At 56.4% G+C, this 18592-nt stretch overlaps 2 protein-coding genes across 7 annotated transcripts; one reads left to right on the top strand and one right to left on the bottom strand.

The window, feature by feature from the left end:
- Positions 1-1034: 1034 nt before the first annotated feature.
- On the bottom strand, positions 1035-11923 carry lqfR (clathrin interactor lqfR). The gene is made up of 10 exons (XM_037212732.1): positions 11662-11923; positions 7414-7493; positions 7017-7138; positions 6213-6355; positions 5546-5649; positions 4496-4622; positions 3964-4099; positions 3467-3624; positions 3034-3086; positions 1035-1096 (listed from the first exon to the last, which is right to left on the bottom strand). The coding sequence occupies exons 1-10, from the start codon at positions 11691-11693 to the stop codon at positions 1035-1037; spliced, it is 1017 nt and encodes a 338-aa protein (XP_037068627.1). The 5' UTR covers positions 11694-11923.
- Positions 11924-11961: 38 nt separating this feature from the next.
- Tcs3 (Probable tRNA N6-adenosine threonylcarbamoyltransferase Tcs3) lies at positions 11962-18358 on the top strand. 6 transcript variants are annotated; one of them, XM_037213144.1, is made up of 9 exons: positions 11962-12047; positions 13376-13532; positions 13694-13773; positions 13992-14207; positions 14503-14648; positions 15028-15203; positions 15861-15993; positions 17676-17774; positions 18221-18358. In XM_037213144.1, exons 2-9 carry the CDS (start codon positions 13418-13420, stop codon positions 18261-18263), a joined length of 1008 nt encoding a protein of 335 aa, XP_037069039.1. In that variant the 5' UTR covers positions 11962-12047; positions 13376-13417; the 3' UTR covers positions 18264-18358. The 6 variants fall into 6 exon arrangements, with proteins under 6 accessions (XP_037069039.1, XP_037069036.1, XP_037069034.1 ...); XM_037213141.1 differs by lacking the exon at positions 11962-12047 and adding an exon at positions 12102-12167; XM_037213139.1 differs by lacking the exon at positions 11962-12047 and adding an exon at positions 12163-12242.
- The last annotated feature ends 234 nt before the right edge of the window (positions 18359-18592 follow it).

The raw sequence follows: 18592 nt of genomic DNA, 5'->3' as shown, positions 1-18592 counted from the left end.
GCTGCAGCCGGTTGGCAAGCCGATCGGGCGCGGCACAGAGCAGGCGGCAGAAGTCGGCGGCGCGCTCCTCCTCCTCCCGCCCGGCCACGCTCAACCAAGCCAGCATCAGCGGCACGGCGTCGCCGGCCAGCAGCATCTGCAGCCAGCGCAGCGCCTCGTCGCGCCGCTGGCTCGGCTCCAGCTCCTCCACGGCGTCCAGCAGCGCGCGCAGCGTGCCGTCGGCAGGGCCGCGCTCCAGCAGCTCCTCCAGCGTGGCGCGCTGCTCGGCCGACGGCCAGCCGGGCCGGACGCGGCCCAGCAGCGCGCTCACGGCCTCGGGCCAGTGCAGGCGCAGGAAGGCGGCGGCGGCCGGCGGCGGCGCATCCCAGCCCGCCAGCCGCTGCGGGCTGACCGGGCCCGGCAGCCAGGCGGCCAGCTCCGCCGGCCCACGGCCCGTCTTCAGCCGCTGCTGCAGCAGGCGCAGCTGCTCGGCCGCGGCCGCCGCTGCAACACACAGACGGCCGCTGCTCAGGCGGGCTGCACCGCCACCGCCGCCGCCACCGGCCGCGCTCGTCGGCCCGGCGAGGCACGCTTTGGCGAGGTCTTGACGATACGCGACAGGCGGCCGACGGACGACAACGGATGAGACGCGATCGACGAAGCCGTCCTCTTGAGTGCTTTGGCCGCTTCGCAAGATTGGCTTCTCAGTGCGTCCACCACTCAATGCCTAAGTTCCACATAGACAGCATACAACTAACTGAGTGCTGGCTAGCACCGATACCACTGGCCAGCACTCAACGTCGCGACCGTAGCGTGTGACGGTAGCAGAGAATGATCGCCGCTGGCACTGAGCGCTCGCAGTGTACCCAATCTGCGGGTCAACACCCCAGCCGGGTCCATACAATGTGGGGGCGAAGCTTCAGAAACGTGCCGTTTCTGCGGTCGGAAATGCAGCGCCTTCATGTTCAGAGTCCGGATTTAAGACAAACAGCACGAGGATATCCAAAAGGTGGTATCACACCAAAAACACAAACGAAGCTCAGTGCACTGCTACATCAGCCGATCACCGCCAAATTAAACACGGCAGCCAGGCGGCGCGTCTGCAGGCAGTCAACAGCTGCCGCAGACGGCGTGGGCGCTCACCGGCAAGAGAAGAGGGCGCGTGCGGCTGCGCGACCGGCGATCCGAACAGGTCGAGAGAGGGCTGCTGCGCCTGGGGCGCCATCAGCGGCGCGCCCGCCGGCGCCGGCGCCGGCGGGCCCAGGGTCAGGCCCATCAGCAGGCTCGAGTTATCCTGCGGTGGTGCCGCCGCCGCCGCCGCCGCCGGCGCGTCTACGAGGGCACACAGACTCTACTGATGCGGGTGCAGGCGCAAGGCGTGCAGACACTGTACATTGCTGCCGGCCGGAGACGAAGCGAGAGCAAACGGTGTGGTGCAGTCACGAAAAGTACCGTGCAAACTATTATTTAGGATGTAAGATAATACAGCAACAGAACGACTATAGCGACGTGGGGGCAGTGTGCTCGGGATTTTAGGTGATTCCGCAGTGACAACAGAACGGCGCACGCGACAGCCCCCCCCCCCCCCCCTCCCGCAGGCAAGACCGTGAGGGGGGGGGGGGAGAACCAGGCGGCAAGCAGGCCGCTAAGGGTCCAGAGACGCGAAGGCTAGCCAGGCAGGCGGCCGTTGCCGGATCTGGGAGGTATCAGCTGATCAGACGGGATACCTCTCCGGGGTCTGGGAGGTACCAACTGATCAGACGGGATACTGTCACAGGATATGGGAGGTACCAACTGATCAGACAAGACACCGCTGCGGGATGCGGGAGGTACCAGCTGATCTGACAGGATACCGCTGCCGGGTCTTGGAGGTACCAGCTGATCAGGCGGGATACCGCTGCAGGGTCTGGGAGGTACCAAATGATCGGACAGGATACCGCTGTAGGATCCGGGAGGTACCAGCTGATCACACGGGATACTGCTGCCGGGTCTGGGAGGTACCGCATCAGACGGAATACCGCTCAGGGGTCTGGGAGGTACCAGCTGATCACACGGGATACTGCTGCAGGATCCGGGAGGTACCAGCTGATCAGACGGGATACTGCTGCAGGATCCGGAAGGTACCAGCTGATCAGACGGGATACCGGTGCCGGATCTGGGAAGTACCAGCTGATCAGACAGGATACTGCTGTAGGATCTGGGAGGTACCAGCTGATCAGACGGGATACTGCTGCAGGATCCGGGAGGTATCAGCTGATCAGACGGGATACCGCCGTGGATTGCGGAGCGCGTCGCCTGGCCAAAGAGCAGTGACTGGAGAGCACGGAGCGGCGAGGACACGGTGGACTGAGAGCAGCGCCTCGACTTCGGGGCATCTGTGAGGATGGCTTATGCATGCGACGGCGGATGGATGTAGGCAGACGCAGGGGACTGGGGAGGAATAGGGAGAACCGGTACGTTTTGCAGGGACTGAACAGTGACGGGAAGGGCTGAACTGCCTACTGGTGACTACCCGGCGCGGCAGGTTCAGCGCGACGGCCTCAGGACGGACTGTGTGAGGCCCGCACAGCGTCGGAGTGGGCCCGAGACAGAGCGGGGAGGCGGCGGACCAGAGCGAGGAGGCGTGAGAGCTGGCAGAGCAGAGCGGAGGAGGCGCGAGGGAGACAGCGGAGCAGAGCAGGTGGGGTAGCGGGGCAGAGCGGGGGAGAGCGGGGGAGAGTGGGGGAGAGCGGAGGGGGCGTGAGGGAGGCGACGGAACAGAGCGGGGAGGCGTGAGAGCTGGCAGAGCAGAGCGGAGGAGGCGCGAGGGAGACAGCGGAGCAGAGCAGGTGAGGTAGCGGGGCAGAGCGGGGGAGAGCGGGGAGGCGTGAGGGAAGCGGCGGAACAGAGCGGGGAAGCGGCGGGGACCAAGACGTCCAACGGGAACCTCACATGCCCAGCGGCAATACTCACGGCTCAGGCCTCCGAGCAGGTCCTGCGGCGGGGTAAGAGCTGTGGGCGCGGCGTTCGACCGGCTCCCGGGCGGTGCCGGCAGCGGCGCGCTGCCGCCGCCACCGCCGCCGCCGCCGAACGCGCTGGCGAAGTCGGCGAACCCGTCCGAGCCGGGCCTGCGGCGACGGACGGCCGCGGTCAGGTCAGGTCAGGTCAGGTCAGGGGGACAGCGGCGCGGTCTTCAGTCGACACGGGCACGACTGACGCTGGCTGAACTGAGTTTAGTGAATAGCGAATCGGTACGCTGCCCAGCTGTAACTCTAGCGTCCTGCAGCCTGGAAATTCGGCTGCCGGTTAAATGGTAGCAACATGCGACTACAGTAAGACAAAGTGACAATGCGGGAGCCCCGCTGAAGACGAAGCATATCCCTGTCAGGCGTCACGTGCCCTTTTGCGGCCGCATGTTCCCAACGCACTAGCAGGTAGTCCACCCCCTGCCTGCACGGACTGGGAGCCTCGCCCACACCCCGGCTGTCGTCCATCCGTCCCGGCTCACTGGGCAGAGGCTGACGGCGGCGGCGCGGCGACGAACTGGCTGAACTGGCCGCCGGCGCGTCCGGCCGAGCCGCCGTCGCCGGCGCGCGGGTTGAAGTCGTCGCCGTCGGAGCCGCCGAACAGGTCGTCCAGCAGCTCCGGCTTCTGACCGGCGTCCGTCTGCCGGAGGTGTCCCGGTCAGCGCGGCGGCCGAGCGGCGTCAGACGGGCTAGACTCCAGGCCATACAGGTCACACGGAGCGGCGGAGATGGCCGTGGTCTGCACGCGGCAGCAACGTTCGACGGTCATCCCGTGTGTCGTTGTCCCATGAATGAACCGTATCATAGCCTGGGCAACAGCGACATTGTCTCCTCAAAAAGAACCACAAAATGCTGTCAAAATACAACCATACACGGCCCGCTGGACGCACCGCTCTACATATCATCTGAAACTAATCATTTTCGGCCTACAACAGGTGTCATACGGGTGTCCGCGGCTGGCTCGCGACGCGACCCGTACCTTGGCCTGTGCTGCGGCCGTCTTGGCGGGCTTGGCAGTGGCGGCGGCGCCGCGGCGCGCCTTGACCGGCGCCGGCGACGTGTCGGAGAACTGGCGGGCGCGCACCTCCGGGTCCGAGTCGTCCGGCTCTCCCAGACTGCCGGCGAGGCGAGGCGTCACCGGGGCCGGAGCTCGGAGCTCGGGGCACATGGCAGGCCCCGGCGCCGGCCCTGGACGCCGCTCGCTGACGGCGGGCTCGGCTCGACTCTACTGAACAGTACAATGACCATAGCGCGGCCCGTACGGAATCCTCGCACAGCACGTGATCAACCCGGCACGCTCCCGTTCCCTCTCACTACCACCATTACGCAACGGTTAGATTACGAGGCAATTCCGCTCGACCAGCAAGCCCTGAGTCAATCTGCAATTCAAACCCTCGACAGCAGAGAGCGCCCCGACCGACGACGGCCGCCGGCCCCGGCTGAGCAGGTCGGCTGCCGGCGCCATCGGGCCGGGCGCGGCCGCGACGCCGCCGGCCGCCGTCGCGCCTCACCTGTTGCTGTCGGCGTCGCGCGAGTCCGAGTACGGTTTGCTGTCGCCGTTGCGGCCGTCCTCCCAGTCCGAGCGGCCCTTGCGCCAGCTGGGCTGGTCCCAGTCGTACGAGGAGCCCTTGCCGAAGTCTGCGGGCGGCCGACCGACGAGCGTGACCGCGGAGCCGGCGGAGCCGGCGGCTCACCAGAACACGGCGGGATGTTTCAGTGGCGACCGTGTCAGGACAGGACGGCACAGTGTACCAAAAGACCGGTCCCGCATGCAGGACTCTACGGGGCGCCGGCTGCCGGACGGTGCCTTATTTTGACCTTATTTTGAAAGTTAAGGTGCACTGCATGTTCATTCCTGCAGGCATGCCGACAGGTGGGGTGGCTAAAACTGGGCTGAAATCCACACATGCGTTGACATGTACGTGAGGTATGCACAGGTTTGCCAGAGGCGCCCAAAGACCGGAAGTCATCGACATGACAAGGCAAGCACGCTGTGAACGACAGCCCCACCGGCACAACACAGAGGGAGAGAGAGCAGAGCAAGCCAGTACAGCAGCTCCTCTCGCCTCCGGTCAACAGACCTCCATCAACGGCCAGGCAGGGCGCGGCCGCCATCCGCAGCGACAACCACCAGACAACAGCCATGAACAAGCGCCCAACAGCCGACCGTGCCAGACTGCATACCGCCGGCCGTCGAGCCCAGGCAGACTGCGCCGCAGACGACACGACTAGCTACACGTGCCCCCTCACGAGGTTAGCTCCCAGCATGATGTGCGTGATACGTACCGAGCGTGACGGTCCAGAAGCTGCCCATCATGGCGTCATCCGGCGGCTATCGATCCCACGCAAGGGGCGTGCCGTCTGTTTACCATCCCGCGCTTGCTTTACCCGCAGACAAGACCAATACAGGAGGCCCGAGAACCGCAGTTAGCGCGCGGTGACCAAGCGGACGCGGCTCAAAATACCTTTCAGGCGAAAGTACCGGCGAGCACCAGGCGCCGAGGCGACAGGAAAAAAAATCAGACGATACTAACATTCAGAACGGAAGCCGGTCGACTCACTACTCATGCCGATATATTTGTCCTTGTTCTTCTTCGACTTTTTCCGCTCTTCGCGCAAGCGGTCGTCGTCTTGTACAAAGTCAATCAGATCTCGCACTTTGTGCCTGGAATCACACAGAGCAGTGGGTGACGTTTCAGCACACAGCTGTTTGAAATGTTAGGAACTGTGAGTTCAAATATTTTTTTTTGTAAACGACGTTTAATATACCATAGGGTGTTGGTTCTATGACGTTGTAATGCTGCAAACGATTACATTGGACGGCGCGCAAGATTTGAAGTTGTGCTCAACCCAGGAGACATACTCCATGACATCAGACAGATGAACTATTCAGCTAGATCGTTAGTGGACAGATATAACTCAGCACAGTCCAGTCCAATCGGGCTGGCTCACTATCAAGTCCAACACCAAAATAATCGCAAAAATCAACGATACAATTATACACTTGCATTTGAAGGGATGTACGGCTCAAACGACATCCCGCTATCTGCCCCTGGCAATTTGTCCCCCCATAACACATTACAGGCCACGAGATCCAACAACGTCCGCCTGTCGTCTCCGTGACAGAGCAATGATCCGAGCCCAGCCTGCCGCGCGTACCCGCACACAAGTGCCGGTCGCGCCAGGCACGGGTCCGCCGGCCGCCACGCGACCCGACCGCCGCCTGACCTGATGTTGATGCCCTGGTCCTTGCCGAACTCGTCGACGAACGTGTAGTTCTCGAGGCTGCGCAGGTCGTAGATGTGCTCGCGCGCCGAGGTGACGACACGCTCCGAGCCGTTCCGGATCAGGTAGTGTAACAGCAGCAGCGACTGGCGGTGCCACCGAACACGGCCGGTCACCACAGGCGGGCCGACACAGACGCACGGCCGGTCACCGGGCCGCGCCAACACAGACACACATGACCGGTCGCCGGGCCGCGCCGACACAGACACACACCGGTTACCGGACCGCGCCGACACAGACAAACAGCCGGTCGCCGGGCCGCGTCGACACAGACGCACACTGGGTACCGGGCCGCGCCGACACAGAAACACAGCCGGTCGCCGGGCAGCGCCGACACAGACACAAACCGGTCACCGGGCCGCGCCGACAGGCACACACCGGTCACCGGGCCGCGCCGACACAGACGCGCGCCCGTCACCGGGCGGGCCGCTCTCGGCGGGACCGCGTCGGGTGAGGATAGGCGACCCCTGCGCGAACCCGCGAAGCTGAGTGTTTCGGCACGCGAACCGTACGACTCGAACGACGTCTGGCGAGGCCCGACAGCGTCAAACGCATCACCAACAACGCTATCACTGCAGCTATTGCTGCACGATGACATCCGCGCTTATGTACTTTTCAGCGCGGGATTACGATCAGCCGCGTGGGAAGATAACGGTTCACATGTCAATGCCTTTTCAAACATGATCCGGCCGACACGCGACGAGCACAAATCGGCTCGCTCAGCCGGACGCGTCGCTCACCACTGACCTTGTACGTCCTCCGCCAGTTGGACCTGTTATCCTGCAGCATGCGCTTCCAGAGCATGCCCATGGCCTCGGGGAACTGTTCGTAGGTGAAGGTGTACTGGGCCACCTCCTGCATCTGCGGACCTGCCACCCCGCCGCGGCCGGTATTACATCACGTGACTGCGGTCAGCTGGGAATTCGCGACGGAAAGGCGCTGGCTCAGTTAATCGCGCCGTCAACGCCGCAGCCACTCAGCACATATCGACCCGGTCAGCCAGCCGGTGTCACACGTTCCAACCGGCAAACACAAACAATTCAGCGCCGGGGAAGCCGTCCGGCGGTGGCGGCGGCGGCGGCTAGTAGCTGGAGCAGGGGGAGGGGGCCGGTAAGAGCGCACGGCGCGGGCGTCGGTGCCTTACCGGTGGGACCCCAAGCCTCGTCGTTGGTCGCCTCGCGCACCCTGGACTCCACCTCCGTGTAGTTCATCACCATGTTGGTGCTGGGGAAGGAAACGACCGTGACCTCAGAGGTGTACCACCACTCTTTTGGGTTGGGCATGCCTGGCAACATCCGGACTTCGATTCTGTCTGTGGATCACGGTGAGCCATTGCCATTTTCAAAATGTTATATAAAATTTCGTGGTTTAATCAACTAGCTTATGTGCAGTCCCTCCCCAGCGTCTATAGCTCTAGTGTTTTGAATACTGTCGCGATCCATGCGGCGGATTTGCACGCATGGATTGCGACGGGCAATCACCAATTATCGAAAGTGCATTCACATGCAAGCACTGGCTCCGTAAGGTGTCGCCTCCTTAAAACCCAGTTACACCATCAACCGTCAACAGCAACCTTTAGTTGAACGGCGCAACAGACGAATGTTCCCATCCACAGCAAACAGCAGGCATCTTTCATCCCAAAATCATGCCAGGGCGAGGATTCAATGCCCCCGCATGGTAGCATTCGTCCAAAACGTTCGCGCAGTCATACGACAGGCGAGCCCTGAGCGGCGGATGTTTACTCGTTACGACCAAACGTGCCACGTCCGCTTGCAGGTGGCATGCATGCGGCACAATGCCGTAGCTGTCCACTTCACTAATCACTATGCAAAACCAAGTCATTAACCAAATAGAAATGCAAATGCATGTGTATAACTTGCAAGGCACCACTGAAGGCTCTGACAATAGCTGCATTACATGAAGGAATGGTCAATAAGCCCGGCACGCACGCCACGCGCGTGACTTTTTCCCGTTACGCAACATTTCACGGCGTGCGGCGTGCCCGACGACCCAAGCTACGCTGCATGGTAACATTACGAACATACGAGTACGACGTTCGCGGAACCAGTGACCCTGAGTGATCGATTCTGCTGTCCGCGCCGCACCACAGGCCAGAGGTCACCGCTGTTTGGCCCGCTGGTATGAATGTCGGACACGTCGCTCGGGCGTCAGCCGTCAGCGGTCGGGTGCTGACGTCAGAGCACGTGACGAGGCGGCGCGGCCGACACCGCTGGCCGCTATGGCCGGCGTACGCTCTGGCACCGCTGGCCGCTATGGCCGGCGTGCGCTCCGGCACTGCTGGCCGCTATGGCCGGCGCACGCTCTGGCACCACTGGCCGCTATGGCCGGCGCGCGCTCCGGCACCGCTGGCCGCTATGGCCGGCGCTAGCTGTTCGGCTCGTGACCTCGCTTAGTCGGGGAAGGCCGTGGACCTTGTGACACTCACTGATAGGAAACATGCTAATGGCTAGCAAAGTGCACCAAGCAAAGTGGTTGAGTAGATCAAACCACCATGATTGTTTGAAATATCACCCCCCTCCCCCCACCCAGCTGGTGGCAACATAAAGCTGTAATAACAGCCAACAAAGCTGTGGTTAGAGCCTCCAGTGTGTGAAGCCAGAAGGGTATCCAGGAGTTTTATTGGCAAGGCTAGGCATCAAAAAGTGGCATGCTGTGCAGAATCTTATGCAAGTACAAGTGTGCTTATAACAAAATATTATAACAAAATATGTTTAAGCTGCTCAAAAGGCTTATTGGTCAATACATGATATAAGGGCTAATCCAAACAGCAAACAAAACAACATAATACAACAACAAATGAGAGGCATAAACAAGTCAAATAATGGGCAATAGGTGGGCCGAAAGGAACACAATTAAAACCAATAAAAGCCGGGTAAATACCAGTCAAAACAACAATAGGTCCTTGAAAAGAGCACAAATAAAAGAAATACACACAAAAAATAAGTGAAGTGCAAAAATTTTCAAAACAAAATGTTAAAAGGTATCAAAGTTAAGAGTGTTGTGGGGTTACAAAGCAATCCAGCCATCTCTACCACCACCAGCTGTGCAGGGCCCCTCTGCATGCCACATCTGGGCTATCCATGCAGCCATAAAGCCCATTTGTATCATTGTCTCACATGATGGGACTCATCTACATGGCAGCAGGGGCCTCTTACAAGACCCTGCTGCAATTAGAAATGGGATAAGAGTAGCATAAGATAAGAGTGTGCCACTTCCGCACTCCGAAAGCCACACTGAAACTGTGCTGTTCCAAATATATATCAGCACTACGATTGATGGGCTTAATAGAGCTGGGTATTATAAACTAGTGTTTATGCATACATGAGCTAAGGGTTATCAATCAAGTTATCAGGAATCATGAGTCCCTGTTTTCTGTCAAATGAGGCCTTTTTGGCTGAAACGGCATAGGCGCTGGATTTTTAGTCACCCCCAGATAAGAAGGCCCTGTTCCAGAACAGGATGTCACTTTGGGAATCAGGAGGTCCTGTTCTGGATCAGGTGGCTATGCTTGGAGACAAGGGTTCCTTTGCTGGATTGGTAGGCCTGCTAATTCACAATCAATATTAAGACTGTTGCACATTATATGGCCTGGAGCTGTTACCAACTGTCTTTACTTGCCTCTGTGAAGCACAGGTTTATCTACACTCCCCTCATTCATTTGTCAGTTAGACATGATGAATTTGCCATACCTACTTGAACAGGGATTACTTTATGGCTGAGATCTTAGAAAGATACCTCATGAACTGCCAGGCACCATTTTCCCTGGGAACTTCCATCTATCACATTTGTCAGGAACAGCCAAGTCTTGTCTTTGTCACAAGTAATTCATTCAGCTTTGCATAATGCATAAAGTACAGGCATAAGCATAAGCAGACATGAGCACATCAAAGTACCCACATCTCTTCACAAGACATGGCTGGTGTGGACCAGATGGTGTAAGTGCTCAGGCTGCTATATACAGAAAAGGAACTGAGGCATGCGCCATGTCCAATTACAGACCCAATGAATTACCATGCTGCTCATTTCAAACTTACTGATGCCAATCATCAGCAAATGGGTGGCTACCAAGCAACAAATAACCACCTAAATCAATTAACCCTGCAAAAAATCTGGGATACAGAAAAAACAAAAACATATGTTAAAGGTAATTTTAAAATAGTGTGAGGCCCCTTAAAATCAGAATGCACTGCCCTTCTATGTCTTTTCTCATTCATGGCAGTCAATTCATTGGCCCCCCCCCCCCCTGACCAGATAGAGAACTTCAGGCCCCTTAGCCCTCCTGTGGCTTATATCTAACCAGGGGCTCCCGGTATGTCCAAAAGCCCTGCACTAACCACAGCTTCTAACCAGACCTAGTGTTTTATAGTGATATATAGTATATAGTGTTATAGTATATAGTGATATAGTGTTAGTGATTTATAGCCTGCTCTGCTGCTTTATTAACTTTTTGTGATTGACTCCCATCTATTTTGAATTTTGACTACTGCCCCATCTGCCTTTCACTTGCTTACTTTCCATGGTTGATTTCTGTTCTTCAATTTTATTTGATACTCTTTTTGATTCATGACATTTTAACTTTACATATGACTTGAACCACCTTAAAATAATTTTGAAAAATTTAATTCTACCTGACTTTTGTGAGTCATTTTACCATTTCAACCTTCCATCTGGCTTTTTCCCATTTGACCCTTTGACTCCTAGCCACATGAATTTCAGTGAACTGAATTTCAGTGCTTTTACTTGTACCTTGGAACTGTAACTACTATGTATACCCTGCATCATCTGATCAGCATAGGGGAGGGGGCATTGCTGCCCAAGCACCTCTCCTGATAGGCTGCACATTTTCATTGTTGTGTGTATTTTCATGATCTATCCACTTTCTTGACTAAACACAACCATACAGAAAGACTAATTCATTGTAATAGCATAAAACATACTTATATCCACAAAGGCATTGCAGGTGCTGGACATTAAAAGATCATCAGCTCCTGATTTTTGGCCTTTTCTATCATTTGTTAGCAGAAAATCATGTAAACAGTGCCTCCTGGCATATTGAGGGTCATTAACTCAACAACAGAACTTGAACTCATAACACTGCAGGTGCACATGGGAAATTTTGTCAAGTACCTTTGCCTAGATGGCCATGCTGAGGAGTGTTTGCAGTGCAAAAACATATGCCTAGACTTTCCAAAGCATTTCAAGACAATTTTACAATTTCAACAATGACATGAGCAAATCTCAATTCTCTTTTCATTGCAGGTCATACCATTTTGCAGGATGTGAGCTGCTTCATATCAATGACAAAACATCAGATGCAAAAATAAAATGAAGGTTAAAACCCCAAAAATTAACATATATTTAAGATACTCACACTTTATCAGCGATCTCCCGTACTTTCCACATTGCTTCTATTTTATGTGGGGGATCTCAGTTGGCTGCGCTGCAGTACGAACTAGTGTAAAGAAACTTGGCGAACAAAACCGTGATCACGTAACTATGCTCTCATGAAACACACATTGTCTGAATTTCGCTATCCGACACCGAACCAAACAGCACAGAATTCCCACCCAGCCGCCTGAAAACGTCTGTGACAAAAAACAGCTCCAGTGAAAGGGAATCGCGAGACCTCGTTGGCGGACAAGCAACGAAAATGACAGTACTCTCCCCGACAGAATCATTCTGCGTAACATCTTTCGCTTTGACGTCATAAAATACGATGCACGAAAACAAACAGAATTGTATTCCAATGACTGACCGGTAAGTAGCTTTTATGACGTCATACAAATATCTTACTTTAATACAAGGCTGCATCCAGAATCCCCTAACATCACACCGGACACAGGTCGTCGGGATGTTGTAACCTATGCAGTGCCCAAGGTGAGTTCTTAGAAATAGCTACTGTTGGGGCTTCCACCGTGGTGCCCGGTAGCTGTCATCAATTTCGGCGGTGAGGTACGGAGCATGAAGTGTTGGTATATTATAGGCAGACCCCGCGAACCAGTCATTTTTTTTACATATCGACATCTAGCGTTGTGAGTGACGGATGAAGTGTTAAAGTTCTCCGACAGGGGGTGCATCAGGCGACTTGTAAATACGATTGACTTAGTTTCAAGACCCTAGTCAGTTGATGTCTCGGGGAAGTGGCGTTGGCAGGTGATATGCTTTCTCATGCAAGCTAAATGGTTAGGTCTCAGGCCTTTGAAGGTTTCAGGTAGCTGAGAGTGGACACTGGACCAACAGTTTGGCAGGTAGGTCAGATACAGGGTCATAAGCTTGTCAGGGGGATGATATTGAGGGGTTCCAATCATTTGATGCACAAGTCACACAATTTGTTTAGGGCTTCATAGATTGCTTTTTGACCTCAGCCCACCTACATGTTTCCACAGGGCCCATTTCAGGCCATCAAACACCTCAATCAATCCAAGGCACTTAGACACTTCCAGAAACCTCACCAATTACTCATCATTTGAATTTCTCTAGGACAGTACCCATAAGATATTATTAAGGCAACATTTGTGCATGTTGAGTGCTCCAGAGGTCCCCCATCTTATCACTGATGATACAATGGCCCCTTTTCTCCCTCTTGTCTGTCCCTGGTTGTGCAGTACATCCATGGATTCATGTAGAGCTGAATGGCCACCTTTCTGAGCAGGTATGCTTGGTGGCACCCAAGAAGTGGTGCTTGATACAATATGATAGCAGGTAGCACAACAAGTGGTGAGCTATGCATTCAAAATGCAATTTTATGAAATCCAATTGGCACTCGGCATGTGTGCTTTTATGGTAAAGCAGGCTAGCAAAGTGAACCAAAGCCTGATCTATTCTTCACTCTGATCCCCAGGCTGCCTGTATTGTTTGTGTTCATTCAAAGACCTCTTTATCACACCAAGATCACTGTGTGGTGAAAAAGGGTCATGCAATTGACAAGGTTGTATTTATGAGCATGTAAACCACAGGTTCTGAAGAGTAGCTTTACATGCTCAGTTCATAGTTTGTTTTAGTTTTTCAGCTCCAGCTCCTCTGCTTCTTGGCACTGAGTTGCCTGTGTGGGGTACATGCAGATCTAGCATTGTTCTGTTTTTCAGTGAATGAACTTTAAGAAGTGTTAAGCTGGAACAGTATTCACAATGGTGGTGGCAATTGGATTTGAGGGTTCTGCAAACAAGATTGGAATTGGAATAATCAAGGATGGTGTGGTTCTTTCAAACCCCCGCCACACTTACATAACTCCTCCTGGTGAAGGTGAGAATTATATCTCCAATTGTGTTTACATCATATGCCAGTTATGGCCAACTCCTTGCACTTTCACGTAGTTACCGTCACACTGCTCTGCTTCTATAGGACAAATTGTAGGACATGTATCCCAAGGTCATGCTGTCAACTTGAGTGCCTTTTCATCACAGGGTTTCAACCAAGTGCCACAGCAAGACATCATCAGGCCCATGTTTTGGATGTCCTTCAGGAGGCTTTAGATTCAGCAAAGGTAAGACCAAATGCGGCCCAGCTTAGTTGGCAAATGTTTTTTTCTGAAGGTACTGGTGCACTGTTCACTTCAGTTAGTGTGACAAGGGAAGTAAATTGAGATTTATCTGCAGCAACATCCTTTTTTAATTTCATTGTCCCAGGTTGTAACCATGCACTTAACATAAGCTTGCACACATCATCACTGCAAATGTCAGCAACAGCCCTTGCATTTTCCAGGTTGCCCCCACTGACATCGATGTGGTGTGCTACACCAAGGGGCCGGGCATGGGGGCGCCGCTGGTGTCGGTGGCGGTGGTGGCCCGGACCGTGGCCCAGCTGTGGCAGGTGCCCATCGTGGCTGTGAACCACTGCATCGGCCACATCGAGATGGCGCGCCTGGTGACGGGCGCCGACGACCCCACGGTGCTCTACGTCAGCGGGGGGAACACGCAGGTACGCGCCGAGGGCTGCGCCGCTAGGAGATGAGCATTGGGTGGTCGGCATTGTCGCCTTCGGAATTGACATGAGTGAGGATGTGTGGGGGTTGCAGAGGATGAGTTGGTGTGTGCTGGGAGGGATGTCACCGAGATAGCTGGCGACGTCAGGAGCCGAGTGTTCGAAAGCATTTGACTATAATCGACGAATTTGGGCTCGACTTTCACTGCTGGAAGTTTGATGCGCCATGCTTTTGCCATCAGTCCGATGAATATGGGATAGCCCAGCCGTGATATGTGTCTGTCCGTGGCAGGTGATAGCATACTCGCAGCGTCGCTACCAGATCTTCGGCGAGACGATCGACATGGCGATCGGCAACTGCTTCGACCGGCTCGCTCGGCTCCTGAAGCTCTCCAACGACCCCAGTCCCGGCTACAACATCGAGCAGATGGCCAAGCGGTACGAGCGGCGTCTCCGTCGTCGGCTGACGCAGGGGTCTCGCGATCCTCGCCGCAGGCTGCACACTGCGTCGACGTTTTTGAAGTCACTCATTTCCGTGTGCTAGATCGTGTCATTTCGTGTCATTTCGCCGTGTTTTGTCACCAATGTGACTCGTGAGGCGGCTGGTCTACATAGCGCTGCGACCAATCCCAGCCGGACAATCGTAGTGTTTCTGAAAACCGCCGCTTTGACGCCTCGGTGACCACCGGTGAGACTCCATGACCGGGGGCGTGCGCCCATGCGTGTCTGTGTGCATCAGTCGGGGCCCCTCCCAGCGACGCCGTCCCTGCCAGGGCGGGCGCCGGCCTCGCGTCTGACACGAGAGCATCGTCGCCAGGGGGAAGCGACTCATCCGCCTGCCGTACACCGTGAAGGGCATGGACGTCTCGTTCAGCGGCATGCTCTCCTTCATCGAGGAGCGCCTGGCCAAGTGGCTGGCTGGCGATTACACGCCAGAGGATGTGTGCTTCTCGCTGCAGGAGACCGCCTTTGCGATGCTCGTCGAGACGACTGGTGAGGGTCGGACTCGGGACTGTGATGGCTTTCTGTTTAAAGTTACGTTTAGTGTAGTGGTTAAGGCCTCTGCGTTAACCACTGCGCGTCTTTGGAGGCCAAAAGTACAGGGTTTTATTCCCCGCGGTGCCCGTCTCTTCTGCCAGGGTGAGAGGCTGGTGACGCCATATGACCGCAGCAGCTGAGGGTGTCGTAAAGCCCCAATGACACAAACACACAGGCACACAAACATTTAACTTGAGAAGGTCGCTTATACAATCGTTTCATGTAAATGTCTGCCATTGAGTCTGAGCATGAAGTTACCTTTAAGAAACACCCTTAATTTTAAACAATGGGGCTTGTTCGGCATCGTTTTGTTTCGGCATCTGCTATCAATTTTGCACAGCATTGTAGGATCTGGTTGATAAAGGAGCACTGCCACCGCCTCGCCCGTATGTTTTATTACCCCATCCGTCACACGCACAACGCACTCAAAGTACGCACATGTACATATCCCCATACACCAGTCGGTTCTATTTGTGTCCTAATTATCAGCGAGAAGCGCTCACCTGCTGGGCCACGTCACGTCATGTTACCCGTGGTGCGACACGTCACGTCGCGGGGCGCTGTGCGGCTGGTCACGTCTTCAACGCCTTCAGCTGCTCCTCACTTCCTCAGAGCGGGCCATGGCGCACACGGGCAGCCAGGAGGTGCTGATCTGCGGCGGCGTCGGCTGCAACCTGCGCCTGCAGGAGATGATGCGGCTCATGTGCGAGGAGCGCGCCGCCACGCTGTTCGCCACCGACGAACGGTACGTGGTCGGGCGCCGAGGTAGGGCCGCCGGCCGGCCGTTGGTGGTGGTGGGGTCCGAGGAGAGCCGGGGGGGGGGGGGGGGGGGCTGCTGTCACTGGTGTACCCCGCCACTGCAGCAGAGCTCCGTGCATGGTGCCGGGCAGGGCCGCCCGCCGGCCAGGGGGGGGGGGCGAGGAGAGCGGGGGGGGGGGCGTCGCTGTCGCTGACGTACCCGTCACTGCAGCAAGTGACCGAGCCCCGGACGTGACGCCTCTCGCAGTGGCTTTTGCCGCCGTCGTCATGAACGCACCACTTCTCACGGCTTTACTGCAAATACCAAAGACACCATTTCACTGTCAAAATAGCCTGGGTATTGTTCCGTGTCGATTCCTTCGGCGTTGCCTTTTCCTGATGTCACTGCTGCGCCGTCATTGTCCGTTGGCCACCAGTGCAGCCAGCCGCTGGCCATCCACACCGCCAGTTTTCGGCTGTTGTCGAATCGCCGGCGAGTGCTGTCCTGTCTGTGCTTCATACCACTGCTTTCTGGTCGGCGGCGTGGCTTATCACTTACTGCATCCTGGTTTGCAAGCTGCATCCATCCTGTGATCAGCGGTGGCGGACGACAGCATCTGTCAGACACGCTGACGCCCCCCCCCCCCCTCCCCTTCCCCGACGCCTGTCCGTGGTGCCGACGTGCCCGTAGTCAGACGCACCTCTGGTAGCTGGGTCGCTACCCACTCGATCACAGAAGCCGTACTCTCGGACGCCTCACACAAACATGTGGGGCGCAGGGTGCCAGTGGCGGCGCCAGCCCCCACCTGAACTGTCGTTCCACCGTCGGCCGCCAGTCACCCACCGACCGTGCACGAACGGCACCCGAATGACGTTCACCAGGTGGAACCAGGCGTTCGCCGGCTGGATCGGTCCCGGCCGGGCCGGCGACGGCAGCGCCGCGGCGGCCAGCAGCAAAACTAACGCGCTCACCGCCGCCATGCCGCCCACGTGTGACGGACCCGGTATGCGGCGTACGACTGGCTCGTGACCGACGGACGGTTGGGCTAGTGTGACGTATCCCCCCCCCCCCCCCCCACCTGCCGGAAAAATTCCCGCTCCACCTGCTGGGACGGGGCGGGGAGGTGTCAACCGGTTGCCAGGGTATGGAGAGGCGGAGTAGGGACGGGCATACACAGGTGTATTCTTTCCACGAGGGGCTACTGGCGTAATGCTCCGAGGCTCAAAAGGGGAGACGCGTCGGCACCGGCCCGCTGCTGGCGCCACTCCTCGGGTCCGAGTGTCTGACAAGGCTGCGGTACATGCTAAACAAAGCCCGCTGGCGGTCGGCGGCTAGGACTGGCGTCTGACATTTGGGTGTTTGGTGCGCGGCAATGACTCATGCACAGGTATAGCCGAACGGCGAGCCGGCGCCGGCTTCTGTTGTCATGCGTCATGACATAACCAGAAGGCATTTCTCAATTGGTTTGGACTTGTGGAGTCAAATAGGGAATTGCCAAAGCTCGCGTGGACGAGCGTGCAGCTGTTGAGGCGCGCCGCTGTCACGTAGAGTGCACACCGTGACCGTGTCACGCAACACAGAAACAAAGCATCCGGAATACGTACAGTGACGCAAAGCGCTGGCTGGAGTCACAGCGCGTGCGCTCTGTGCACGGTGCGTGCCTGACCTCGCCGATCTGCCGGCCACAGGTTCTGCATCGACAACGGCGCGATGATTGCCCAGGCGGGGTACGTCATGTTCCGGTCCGGCACCACGACGCCTCTGGACGAGACGTCCTGCACGCAGAGGTAATGCTGTGAGCCGCCGGCGCCGAGCGCCCTGCTCCGGGAGCGCGGCGTTGCTCGGCGCTTCACGTCAAACATCAGGCGGCAAACCTGCGCTGTTGAGCACGCTAAGTCGCAAATTAAGCACTACTTAGCGCCGTTGCTATGGGGCGGAGTCGCTGAACGCTGAGTTTTAATGTCAAGCGTTTGTTGAACAATTATCTCAATAAATGAAAGGTATGTGATGCATTCACTTCGTAGGTGCTCCACCCAATATGTCCAAGTCACTAGGCGGTACTTTTTGAGTGTTATGCATGTGTTGAAGATGTACAAGTTTTCGTAAATTATCGTTACTCAATGTACCGTTGTTTGCGCGTCGGTCCTAATCTGTTACGTAACGATCTTACATGGCGTGCGTTACGTAGTGCCGTGGTGTGCGCGCGACTCACTGTTTTTTCGTCCATCGCCAGGTACAGGACGGACGCAGTAGAAGTGACGTGGAGGGATCCGTAATGGTGCGCTGCCCGTCGCAAGACATTGCCATCTTCACTGTGATCATCACGAGCGGTGTCGTTCTGACCGCCCTAATAGAGTCACGTTTTGGTTGATTTTCGTATGTCTCTGTTCCTCTGTGACGAAAGAGATGACGCGGGCAAGGATGTGTCAGCTAAGGTATTGCTGGTTTCTCGCATTGGACGCATACGTTAGCGCAGGAGTTACCCGTACTGGCCGAAGTGTCTGCGTTTGGACAAGGATTGTAGTGGCTGCCGCAGTGCCGAGATGACACGACGCTCGGGGTGTTGTTACCGGACAGTCATCACGGCCCCATGACAACCGACCTC

This window comes from Pollicipes pollicipes, unplaced genomic scaffold (assembly GCF_011947565.3).
Source record: "Pollicipes pollicipes isolate AB1234 unplaced genomic scaffold, Ppol_2.1 Scaffold_3087;HRSCAF=3621_pilon_pilon_pilon, whole genome shotgun sequence".
In the NCBI taxonomy this organism is placed as follows: Eukaryota; Metazoa; Arthropoda; class Thecostraca; order Pollicipedomorpha; family Pollicipedidae; genus Pollicipes; species Pollicipes pollicipes.
This window is presented reverse-complemented; position numbering and strand designations above follow the sequence as displayed.

Bases quoted from the DNA above. Each gene is read 5' to 3' on its own strand.
- lqfR (XM_037212732.1), bottom strand. From the start codon at position 11,693: ATGTGGAAAGTACGGGAGATCGCTGATAAAGT. The intron at 4,623-5,545 runs GTGAGTCGACCG...GGCCGCCCGCAG, and splicing joins CAAATATATCGGCATGAGTA to ACTTCGGCAAGGGCTCCTCG. The intron at 3,625-3,963 runs GTACGGGTCGCG...CACCTCCGGCAG, and splicing joins CGGCCGCAGCACAGGCCAAG to ACGGACGCCGGTCAGAAGCC.
- Tcs3 (XM_037213144.1), top strand. From the start codon at position 13,418: ATGGTGGTGGCAATTGGATTTGAGGGTTCTGCAAACAAGATTGGAATT. The intron at 15,994-17,675 runs GTACGTGGTCGG...TGCCGGCCACAG, and splicing joins CTGTTCGCCACCGACGAACG to GTTCTGCATCGACAACGGCG. The intron at 17,775-18,220 runs GTAATGCTGTGA...GTCCATCGCCAG, and splicing joins GAGACGTCCTGCACGCAGAG to GTACAGGACGGACGCAGTAG.